Below are 13,230 nucleotides of genomic sequence, written 5' to 3' on the forward strand. Positions count from 1 at the left end.
TATGTAGAGAAAACAGCAAGGAAAAAATGCACATGTTTTCTGCTTCTTTGTAGAAATTTTGATTTATTTGTTCAAATTTTTCATAATAGACTTTAATTTAAACATGACACAATATTATTAAAATTATTATTATTATAAAGATTCTAATATCCCTTAATGATGTCTGAATGAAATATTTTATTTAAAAAAACATATATCTTTTTACTTAACGAAAATAAAGAAATATTTGATAAAGTTTCAACTTGTCTTTATTAATTGAGAATATTCAAAAGAGAAAATTTTACTTTAAATGTGTAAAAATAAGACTTATAATCATTTATGGTCACTCCAGATAAATTAATAATTTTAATCATTATTAATTATTAACTAAAAAACAAAAAATTTTGGCAAATTTTCGACGCGTCAAACTTGGCGTAAATCGCTTGGCTCTCGCCGTTTCTGCAAAAGGAAGATGAATTCATTGAGCTTCGGGTATAGTTAACGTGGCCAATTAGCTAACGGCCCGCGCTGACGAGAAAGCAAAAGCTGCCGATGCAACAATACAATATATGCGCGCGGAGGAGAGCGTTGTGCACAAAACGAATACGTTTTCCGCAGGTGCGAAGGTGTCAGGACGCAAAAGTCGACACTAGCTGGTATAAGCATGTAGACGTAATTGTATGAATGTGTTACACAAGTATATATCGGGCGGTACAATCACGATAACTACGACAACGATGTCGACGACGACGAAGACGAGGATGACGAAAATTGTATGAATGTGTTACACAAGTATATACCGGGCGGTACAATCACGATAACTACGACAACGATGTCGACGACGACGAAGACGAGGATGACGAACGGTGGTGGCAACGATCGCGGCGACGTCGGCGACGACGACGACGGCGACGACGACAATGACGAGGAGCACGACGGGGCCTACTGGAAAGCCAGGGTCCCGCTATCTGGTCGGCCGCTAGGCCGAGGTGAACGAACTTGAGCCCGCCTACTGACTTTACCTTCCAGCCTCGAGAAGAGCTCCGCAAGCGAACACGAGGAGCAGGCCGGAAAGAAGGACAACCGTCGGAGAACAGGCTCTCGCTCGCGCCTAGAAGAGTTTCCTCTTCACCTATAAATTTATTCGACACCTCTGTCCACGCTGGCCGCCCGTGTTTTTTAATAGACTCAAGGCTCATCTGACAGCTTTTGAAAACACGTAAAATGTTTCACCATTAAGAATTTAGCGGCAAGATAATTTCACGTAAAGATGGAACTTATTGAAAAAACGCCAGTAATAATTCCTTGAATTTTACATATTATCGTTCAGGTATAAGGTAAAATCTAGCTAATTATTATTTTATCTTTTATCTCAATAAAGTTTCTCTACTAAAAGGAAAGTAATCTTATATGTATAATACAATTTTTCTTACAGATCAACAGAATGTGAGTAGCAAGGGGAGAATAATCCTCTTTAAGTCACACTGTCGGTCAAAAGATTAAGACCACATATAAAATTTAAAGATGTTACACATATTTAACGAATGTGTTATTTATTTATACTTTACATAAACCATCATATGAATATTTTGAACAATATATTATATTTTTCTTTATCGACACATTTTTAGAGTTTATTTATCTCATTGTTATAATACCACGATTTGAACACTAATAACAAAAATATCACTTTTTTTGTATAAATACTTTTAGTATTTAAGATAAACTTTTACGAACATGATGTTGGCATAACAGATTAGATGTAAGACAATTTTATTTTGAAAAAGTTATTACAAATCTTTTTTGGCGTTTTTCTTAAAAAGATTTTTTAAATGGGTTACAACATTTTTCTCCGAAATTAATAGTCCGATTGACTTCATTTTTGGCAGGAATATTTTCAAGATTATCTATCGTTTAGTATATGATTTTTTCAATATGTTAATCCATTTACTTATAAATGTTTTAAGTTCATACTTTAAAGTCTAAAAAATTTCCTTTTTTTCAAATCGACGCTTTTCACATTTCTCAACAAAAAAATCCTACGCTACAGAATGGCTATTACATTCCTTTACAAGAAATATTTTACTTTTTGATTTCGGAGCACTCGGAAATGTTATATCCGTCCGATTTTGCCGCGTTGAAGGTGCTTTACGGGAATTGTTCCACAATTTAAATTATTTAAGCAACCTTTTTAAAAATTTGCAAAAGTATAATTTATAAATATTGTTTATTATTATACCGATAAAATATTGGTTTATTGTACGTAATAGTCAATTTTTTTAAAAATCTGAAATTTTTGTGCTTCTTTTAGAACCTCGGGATGGTCAGACCCCTTAATTACATTTCCATTAGAGCACAGATAGAAACACTTCTACTTCTTATTGAAATATTTTATACCTTTAGATCCAGATTCTAAACCACCGCTAAATTTTCTGTATTACTTTAAATGCGACCTAAAATAATTTTTCATAATTTTTTCATTATTTTGTAAATATGTATTGTATATTATATCTTCAAAAATATTCCAAGTGCTACTTAAGGGAATCCTAAAGACGATTTGTCATAGTGTAAGTAGAATTTACATATAGACGATTTACATATCACTGATACATTACTACATACGACTACATCAATATCTCACGCATATGTATATATACGCATATAAATTTTCGTATAATAATAACGTTTTAATTAGACATGTAAATCCAATTCTTTAAGAATTCCACATTATTTCTTCGTGCAAACTACTAGTCTGTGCACTACTATTTCGTAAATACAAATTGCATAGCGTTTATATGAAGAAAATATTGTCCTCTAGAGCGTCACATTGGACTAAGAAATGATAAAGAAGTTCTCAATTTCGAAATTTTTTGTTGTTGTCGACTCCATAAATAAACTCCATCTTACAGACACGTATTAATGTGTATACTTTAATCCTGGAAAAGGATTTTCAAATTTGTAAAAGAGGAAAAAAGTTTTTATTATACACAAAAGTAATTATTATACAAAAATTGTATGATTTAGTCGGTAATACAGATAGCTTTAGGATCTCCTTAAAAGTTCGAGTCATACTTTACTCAATAGTTTTTCTCAATTTGAAAGTAAATAGTCATTATATTCAGCACAGCACTGTTGTGATTGACACAACAACGTTTAACTTCAAGAAAATAGACCGTGGTGATATAAAACTTTTTTCCAAAATTGAGCTGTGAAGTATTTTAGTAAATGAATGCAAAAATATTTTCTTAGAAAAAATAAACAAAATTGTAGCTGGGTTATTTAGATTAATAAAGTTTAATTAAATGTAAGGATGGTTTTGTGTATAAGAGATGAAAAAAGGATCCATTTTTTAAATGTTTTTCTTCTTTAAAAACATATTTTCTGTAGCACTTTCGAACTTCCTATACATTATTTTTTATCTCATAAAATAATAAGCAAAATAATAAAAATATATAAAAATTTAATGTATAAGTTTGATTTTATTTCATATAATAAACATTTTCAATTAATGGTCTTAAATTTTCGATCGGCATGTATTCTAATATAATATAACAAATATTTTCACGAATATACTGTCATTTTGTCTTACTAGATAAATCTGATACGCATCAATATAACGACGACCAATCAATCGCACGTGACAATGTCACGTCTAGCCTCGCACAAATGAAACCACTGTAACCGCGTGCATAATCACCGTTAAAAGACGAAGTTCTGCTGTGAAATGCTTCTGTAATTGGAGCATTTTCTATAAATAAGATTGGCCCACAAAACCTGCCCTAACCAACATTTTACTGGAGGCCATTAACAGTTGTAATTTTTTTCATGCGTATTTTCATATCACACGATATCTGCATTATTTACAATTTCTTCTTCCTCATTTTTACAAGAGTTTGTGCTTTCGGTATAGCCGCGGCAGCTGTTGACTATCAGCCGATCATGCCTTCGTGAGTTTCCGCCGATACCGCTATTCGATTTCGTATTCAGGAAACGTCGTTTCCTCCGACCGCGAAAAAAAATGTCATCGCTCCGAGAGAGCGTAAATTTCACTCAGAAAATTTCGGGAAATTTCTTTTATTTTGTTTGTCGTACAAAAATAACGAAACTCGTTTAAATTGAAGTAAGGTTAACTTTTTCGTTTATTTCCTTGCTAGTGACATTGAAATTATAATGGCTTAGCGAAAGTTTCATAAATTGAGCTTGACAGTTTTGATCCTGAAATATACATACAGTCGCTAAATAATACAGCATATAAACCATGAATATTTGATTCAAAAATTTTTCGTATTTTCTTCGAATAATGAAAACGTATAGTTTTGATAAATATAGACCGCGTTCATGCGTGAAAAGTTAGTTTACGGCGTTCATATCAGCCACAATTATTATTAAAAATTAAAACGTTACGAAAAAAGTGCCATCCAATCGGATTTTCGCTAAGGAGAGATCGACTCTAAATACGTCAAAGAACTATCGACTCTTCGAGGGGAAGAACTTTCTCGCCTGCGCGCGTTGCAGGAATCAGAGCTTGCAAACTCGCGGCGCTCTCGAGTACGAAGGTCGTTTCGTTGACCCACTGATTCGTCCCACTTGTCTCACCCGTAGCCCACAATGATGTTGCACGAGCTTTTTGCAATTTTACAAGGTGCTTTGCGAGATACGAAAAAATTATTAGAAGAATAAAATAACAAAGGCTCTTCTATATTTTGCAAAACAATTTTTCTGGTATTTTTAAAAGGGCTGAGTTATATACGTATATTGTACTTTTAAATTACATATTATGCGATCTCTTATGAGATCACGCTAACTAAATAACCAAATGTTTGTTATTTTATTTTAGATAATTTTGTTTTTGTAAATAAAAATTTGAATAAAAATATATCAAATTTTGAAAAGATATAGATAGAGAAACAGATAAATTTTTTTTTTAATTAAAGTATTATACATATATTAAAGAAATTAGAAAGATATTAGAAAAAAGAAATTTTTAAGCAAATTACGCTAATCATTCAAATTATATTCTGTAAAACACAATCACACATAATAATAAGTATGTACAACAGCAAGCAAATCAATTATCCAATGAACAACGTAATTTAATGATGATTCGTTATTATTGTAATATACATAAATGAAGAATGAGAAAAAAAAGGAAATAAAAAATAGATAATAAGAAATACAGAATCCATTTTTATAAGCTGCGGGAAAGGTTCACCGATCGGATTGATAAAGTTTTAAATGGTCGACGCACTCCGGATTGAGTAACGAGTTCATCATGGAGAAGGTCAGAGATTTAATTTAGCCAATCGTCAACATATTGATATTTATCCTCTGACGCTGTCGGTGTTATCTTTGTGATTGCATGTATCACGTGTGTCAAATATATGTGTGTGTGCTCTTATGTGTGAACGAGAGAAAAAGCTTTTTATTAATATCGTTCGCGGAATGACTTAATGTAGTTCGTAAGGTGTAAGTTGCACTACGTAATCAAAACACAATACTATATATATCTAGCTAATCCAGGATTGCATCGTCGAATATCAGATTCCTGCGACAACAATATTACATTAGTGATCGTTTGATTGACATGGAAAATAAATGAATTTAAAGAAATATATCACGTTTCTCGCATGCGATGTCAAAATGTTACTTTGACTCGTAAATCTTTCGAAATTTAGAAAAAAAATAATTTTCACGTAATTTTCATGTTTCTTTTTTAAATTATTAATAATTTGATAATTCCATAATGAAAAAAAAGGCAACAAATGTGAATTAATTTTCTTAACAAAGCAAATTAAAAGTTTTCATATTTTTCGTAGAAATTAAGAATATTAATTTAATCAAAGGACATTAATTAAAAATAAAAGCTATAATTTTGTAAATAATGTTATTAACGAAAAAAAAGCTCTCGCTTATTTAGATTTGCATTTTTTCAAGCTCGGTATTTTTAACGTTCGGTAAATAACAAGAAGAGAATAATACCTGGTGGCACTCAGGTAGAAATTTGAACATGGCCTTGTATTGATAGGACAAAGTGTCCTAAGCAGAATCTACTTAAATCTCTTGCTTACGATATTGCTAATGCATAGGAAGGTTTTAAATAATATCAGTTCTTATTTATTTTGTCTTGAAACTGCTAATGAAGTTCACAATCCCATGATTTATGTGAGTTTTTTGAAACGAGAAAGGCAACGTATCATTATCGAAAGAATTTTTCTTCAAGTCCGTTTCCTTTTCCTGTCTTCTTCGGATGCAGTTCAAACACGAACATATTGTCGTAGTTTCCTTCGAAATCATACCAAGCCGATTTCTCGTGAAAAGTGGCCGGAGAAGACTAGAAAGAGACAGTTGATAAGAAAAAATATGAAAATTAATTTTTTTTTAGAATTCGAAGGGACTGATAAAAATTCGGTGCGGCTTTTGTCATCGGTTTTTACTCTTTTCACGCACACACACGCACGCACGACGCACGTACGCACGCACACACAGAGAGTCTTCACTACATGAAACCGGTTTCTATGTCTTTTCCACCAGTCCCACTTTCCTCCCTCCCACCCTCCTTCCCTCCCTCCCTCCCTCCTTCCCTCCCTCCTTCCCTCCCTCCCCCTCTCTCTCTCCCTCCTTCACGTAAATATAAGAAAAGATTAAAAACGTGATCCACACAATGATAACAATAGACAACTAGTTCCGTGAGTATAGGTGATGAAAAAGAAACTAGTCCTGTTTGACCTTGATTTCGTTGGATAATTTCGTCGTAGTTCCAAACAAATCGAATAAACACATGAGATTCCAACAAAATGACCTTATGTGTATTTCTAATAAAAAAGAAAGAAACGGTTTATTATCGCGTTCGTGTGATTTGTAACAGATTACTTCGAAGAGACTTCAACATCGTCCAAGTCAAGACTTGAATTTGTCTTTGCCGTTGGTAACTTTTTACTAACGAATTAAATTCGATTGATATGTTCAAAGAGTTCACGTTCACGACTCGTCGATATCGAGATACATCAACTATTTCTTTTCGGCCGCGTTCAATCAGCGAGCAACAGATTTTTTAATCTTTTTTTTTTATCTTTTATACTCATTGACAGAATTCTTTACAACATGAATGTTTTCTATGTAAAGGTTTTCGTTTCAAATTAAAATCTATTAAAATCAAATCCTTATTAATTAATCTACTAAATTAAAATCAATATATAATTATATACATATATTGATTGTTATAATAATACATGATTAATCTAGCTTGTAAGTCTGAGGTTTTGCAGTGTACTTCTTTCCCACTTTCGTGCACTGCACAGCGGAATGTTAGGGAAACAAGATGTGAGAAGTCGCGGAAAGTCGTTTTATATAGAGCAAAATGTGTGAGTTGTCTGTAAGAAAAAGAGAAAGCATAGTTGAGAGAAAAATATCTTTAATAGATTTAAAATCCTACAGATAAAATTGATGTGCAAGTTCGATTACAACGTGCTTGGCAGCAATATGTGATTAATGAGATACAGAGGATCCAAAAAGAATGGACTCTAATTCGCGACTCAAAGAAACGCAATTTGATACGCAATTATTTAGAATATTTTCGAGGTAAAAGTTACTTCGGAAACGGTTAATTGACAGGTATTTTTGAAATAAATAGACTTTCGACGAAAACAGGTCCTCCCAGCAGCAGAAATTCAATTGCTCCGATTTAAAGTTTAAAGAGCTCCAAGATCCGCGCGCGTGCGCGCGCGCGGAGGGTACTCACCCGTCCTGATGCCCGCGACATCGACGACTCCGAGGAGGATGGCGAACGCCGTCGCGACGACGAGCGTACTCCTGGCAGTCCATCGTACGACGGATATCCCGGTGAGGTACTCGGCATTCCCGGAAGCGCGTTCACTACCGGAAGGGCCGATGCGTGGCCTCACAGCCATCGCACGCCGTTTTCTCTCCCTCTCCTTCCTTTTTCTTTTTTTTTTTACCTCGTCTACTTCTCTCTGTCCCTCGCTCTCTTTCACCCGCGCTCTTTTAAGGAGAGAGAGAGAGAGAGTGAGGAAGAGAGAGAGGGATCACAGGGACACGCACTTTGCACGCAAATTATATATATGTGTATTTATATATATTATGGTAGGTCCCCGCACTTTTTTTTACTGTCAGATTTCTCAAATATACAACTCCGTATTTGTTCCGCGCGTCAGTGCAAAATGTAAAATAAAAAAGATGCACGCAACAGAATAAATTAAAAAAAAAGGATTAAACGACGACGCGGCACGAGCGAACGCGAGCTCAATTCATGGCTCGTGCGTGCGACGTATACACGGTCGCAATCATCGGGCGACTGACGAGGTTGACGAGTGACGCGGCGCGGTGCGGCGCGGACGGACCCAACATGGCGCCGTCTCATCCCCTCCCCTACGTCTAATCATTGGAATGGGGAGGGCCCGTCGCGCTGAGTTTGGTAGAGAAGAACGCGCGAGACTCACGCCGATTTCAAATTTACGGGGAAATGACAGCCGTTTCTAGGGCATGGAATTGATTTTAATTCCAGTAAATTAACTAACCTAATAAAAAATTAATTTTAACGGACTTTAATTTGAAATCAGAAATTCTTTTTCTTCAATTTGAGGCAAAACCTTCTCTCATCTTAAATTGAAACCTATCAAAATTAAGAGACGAATAAATGAAACGGAGGAATTTTTCGTCTATAATTAAAATCTATTAACATTAATTCTTTAGCACATTAGTCAACCATTACTAAAGTGTATGATCAATATACAATATACAATTATAGGGTAGAGCGGGACTTATTCGTTTCTCGTCATAATATTTCTAAACAGTACATATTGATTATTTGAAGGGGGGTGATCCCGATTGATCACGGCTCGATTGGACACCACCAATCACAGCGACCGGTGCTTAGGAGCTTTGTAGTCTCAAGCGCTGTGAGTGGCCAATTGAGCCGTGTCCAATTGGGTGCCACCCATTTGAAGGTTGTGCTTGTGCTTTCAAGAAACAATCGTGCTTGTATAATATAATTATAAACACGTCAATGCAAAGAGGTATTGTTTGCTATCATAAATTTTCGTATTACTTTAAAGTTGAAACTATAATTACGGAATAGTTCCACTCTACCTTATACGTATATTGATTATTATAATATGACATATTGATATTAGTATATAACATAATTTACATATATTTAAAGTCAATTTCGTGCCAAAAATCTCTTCACTGCAGAAATTGTTGTCAATACAAATTTGTCATTGTAAATTTTTTACAATATATATGTAATATTTTATAATATTATAAATAGTATAAATTGTAGTACTATTACATTAGCATTATAAATTAAAATTATAAGTTTGTACAAGAAATGAAAAACAATAAGTAAGAATATCAACTTATAATATTTTGATACTTTATTGTACATATTTTATTGTCTATCCTATATTTAGAAAATCAAATAAATAATTACGTAAAAAAAATAACAGTAAATAATATTTTAAATAAGAATAAAATTTAAAATAAAAATTATATTTTACAAATTAATTATTACCTAATTATATCGTTAAGTATAAAAAATATACACATAAGCGATGCAAGCTACTATTGTATGATACATAAATAGGATATATGTTAAGTATAAAAATAAAAAAATTATTCAAAAAATACTGGCAAGTTATTTTTGTCTTGAAAATTTGATCAAGTGGAAAATTATGATCCGAGCACGATTTCAAGCGTGCGAAACGAAAGTCGTAAGGGTCACGTGGCTTTTCATGGGCTTAGTCCCCTAATTCAAGCGACGCGTTTTATACGATTATGCCGAAGGAGAGAACAATTTCCGTGGAAACTTTCTCACGAAGACGACAAAACGCGCAGAGCGCAGTTTCTTTTTATATTTAGAATAAAAGAAATTTTACATACCGTTGAATTCTAATCGTCAAAGTTATTTATTATAATATAAAGATTATATGTATATAATATTTATATTATAATATATAAATTATTTATGTTGTCTTTTATTTCATTACTTATACTTTGTTTAAATCGATATGACGTAAATACATGATATTAATTAATATGATAATAAAATGTGTGTGTTGATCACTTGCATAATAAATCGCAAAGTAAAAGATTGTGTCTCCAATAACTAATTTTTACAATTAGCGATATTCTCTAATCAACATCGCTGGTTTGTGCTGCTCGACTTGTATCTACATACGTAGAAATTTAAAAAACTGATATTATGTATTCACTTCAAGTTGTCGTAAATATTCTTATTGGTTCATATATATTTCTACTTTACAATATGCGTATTACCGGCACGCGGTAATGTTGTGGTGATCCTCTAATTTATTATGATTCCTAACTTATGGCAACTCTAAATTCTCAGTTTTTTAATCCTTCGAGAAACTGCCTTGAATCATTCGCACACGTTGATATGCAAATTTGGAAAATTCCATGCCATGTAACTGAAAATTGCAGCGTTTCCTCCCCCCCCCCCTCTCCCCGTTGTGTAAAGCTTCATTACGGGTTCATAAACAGCGACGATGAAAGATGTGACAATCTATATGATGATTGCTGTTCGTGTTCGATGACCATCTTTAAATCTTAAGGCGAAGAAACATAAGGAAAATTGTTGGATATGATGCCACTATTTGGCCTTGTCTGACGAAGTGCATTTTCAGATAAACTAGCTTAATTGACATCCCTTGCAATTGTACCCGGTTTCTATTGCGTGGTATAAGAAAGTTTGAATGAATAATTGTAATAGCGAATCAGATACGATTAATATAACAGTAAATTCATTCTGTTTAGATTTATCTTTTTTCTTTGTCTTTATTTATTATTTAAGAGAATGTATATTACTTATTGTATTCTATTCTACAGAAAATATAAAAAATGCATTTTAGGTAAAAATCCAGTATAAAGTATATATATCAAGTCTAACATCTCTTGTATACTATATCTATAATATAATGTGAAAATAACTTGTAAATACGCAACGTTATTTACATTATATGTATAAGGCCTTTTTTATGCAAATAGTATTGTAAATCACATATCTATTATAATTCTCATTGGTTAGTTGATCAAAGATAGTTCTTAAATTTCGCTGAATTTCTTCATTTTCTATAGACTTCGTCATTTTTATAAATTGCTCAAATTATTGTTTGTATTCTTTATAGATTCCTCTAAATATTTAAAAACCCTAGAATTTGTAAAATATTATTCGTTTATTTTTGCTATTTTTATAGTTGTTAAAGATTATAATTCGAGTTCCAAATTAAAATATAATTTAAGAATACGATATACAGGGTGGGGAAAAAGTATGGAAGCAAACAATTATTTCCGAAACTATTCATTTTTCGACAAAATGTCTTAGACATAATTTTTATGGTATGAAAAGATGTATTATGTGGCATAGACGGCATGACCTTGAAATGACCCTTACGAGCTGCATACAAATAACGTAAAATATATATATATATATATATGACTTTGTAAGATTAATCTTTAATTAAGTCGTACAGTAGTTGTACTGGAAAACCATCAATGAGTGCAATTGTACATACAAATACACTGGTCCGTTCTTTCGCGGGGAATTCCCCGCCCCGATTCTCTTGAGGAAAGGCCTGTATCCATTCGTACCTTTCGTTTCTGCTCAATACGTTGCGCATTTTCTCGCGAACACGTTTATTAGCGACGAACGCCGCAAATGCCACAACCGCTGCGGCGCGACCTTTTCCATTGTCCCGCGACGTAAATGCGCTTGCTTGCACGATGTCATATGGTCATAAGTGATTCTATTTCTGAGACGTCCGGATCTCTTCGAATCACTAAATCGATCTATCCACGTATCTATCAGGTAGTTACATACGGAGTGCATTCGGAGAAATCAAATAACAGTCGAGCAACAGTGTCGCTATTATAATTAAATAGACTCAAATTATATGTGCGAGTATAAGTATTTAAATACTGTATAAAGTGGCTTATCAATTCAATTTTTATTTATCCTTTGAAAGACATCCGGCAGAGTTACTTCAAAATTCACGAATCAAAATCTACATTAAAAAAATTTTCAAAAAATTAAGTAAAAAATGCGTACGTTTTTATATCAAGCAGTAATTTTTAAGATATAAGGATTTAAATATAGCCAATTACAGATTTTATTTAGACAATCACTTATCCGTGATTCACGCATGCGGTAGTATTAGTAAGCGCACACTTCAGTTAAACGTAGTTCGTAATTGATCGTATTTAAAGCCTTATTATTTCACAAACTATTGCTTAAAGTAAAAATTTACAAAATTTACAACATCCGATGACTGACATTCGTTAGAGGTCATTCAGGGTCATGATTTTGACAACATGTTAAGGTCAAGATTATCGGGGCTGGGTCTTCTATAGTGAGCAATTATCCACAATAATTATTAAAAAAGTAGTATGTTGGTAATTTCATACAAGCGCATTAAATATAAATATTTCATATATTATCCGATTACCTTGTCAACATATTCAATTCTTTTCACTTCAGTAACATTTATCTACTGATATTATTTAAAAAATATTTAACACATGAGGCAAATAAACATAATTATAAATTTATCTCGCTATTAAATTGATATTCAAAATAAAGAAGATTATACATTATGTAAATTAATCATTGGGAATTGGGATTATAATTTATTCATTGGCACACCTTCATCGGCCTTAACTCCTAATAACCTTAAACGTATTGTTTATTTTTATTTTTAAATTGATATTTTGTGATATGTTCTGATATTAATTATATTAATAATGTAGTACAAATAGATTTCGTACAGAGGCAAGAGTATTTCTTAATAAAGATATCATATTACATATTTGTATGATAATCTTGAAGTTGCTGAGAGTGCCTCTGTGAAGCATCTTGTCATCGATCCACTTTTATTGATCAAGCTTAATTGAATGAAATATTAGCTCTATAATTTGAGTATTTTAATTGTTATTAATTTAAAAAATATTGCAGCCTCGACATTTTTATATTAAAATTTTTTACTCAAAATTTATATATCTTAGGAATGGGTTTTCAAAAGATAATGTGTAGTAGTGGCAGTTACAGGACACCATATATATAGAAAATATTCAAAATATCTTTTTATATTCTTCAGTCTGTTATTAATAAATTACTATGATATAATTTAAAAAGTTAATTATGCGTATATAATTTTAACATTAAATTTTTTTTTATATTATAAATATATCTTCGAAAACTAATCTATATATATATATATA

The 13,230-nt window shown here is 32.4% G+C and overlaps 1 protein-coding gene across 1 annotated transcript in view; it reads right to left on the bottom strand.

The window, feature by feature from the left end:
- mgl (low-density lipoprotein receptor-related protein megalin) overlaps nucleotides 1–8,279 on the bottom strand; it is a 61,405-nt gene extending 53,126 nt beyond the window's left edge. The window contains exon 1 of the mRNA XM_018517692.1: nucleotides 7,718–8,279. Within this exon, the coding sequence (XP_018373194.1) occupies nucleotides 7,718–7,886 (169 nt within the window). The 5' untranslated portion in view covers nucleotides 7,887–8,279. The remainder of the gene's footprint in view (nucleotides 1–7,717) is intronic.
- Nucleotides 8,280–13,230: the final 4,951 nt, after the last annotated feature.

This window comes from Trachymyrmex cornetzi, unplaced genomic scaffold, assembly GCF_001594075.2.
Source record: "Trachymyrmex cornetzi isolate Tcor2-1 unplaced genomic scaffold, Tcor1.1 scaffold719, whole genome shotgun sequence".
In the NCBI taxonomy this organism is placed as follows: domain Eukaryota; kingdom Metazoa; phylum Arthropoda; class Insecta; order Hymenoptera; family Formicidae; genus Trachymyrmex; species Trachymyrmex cornetzi.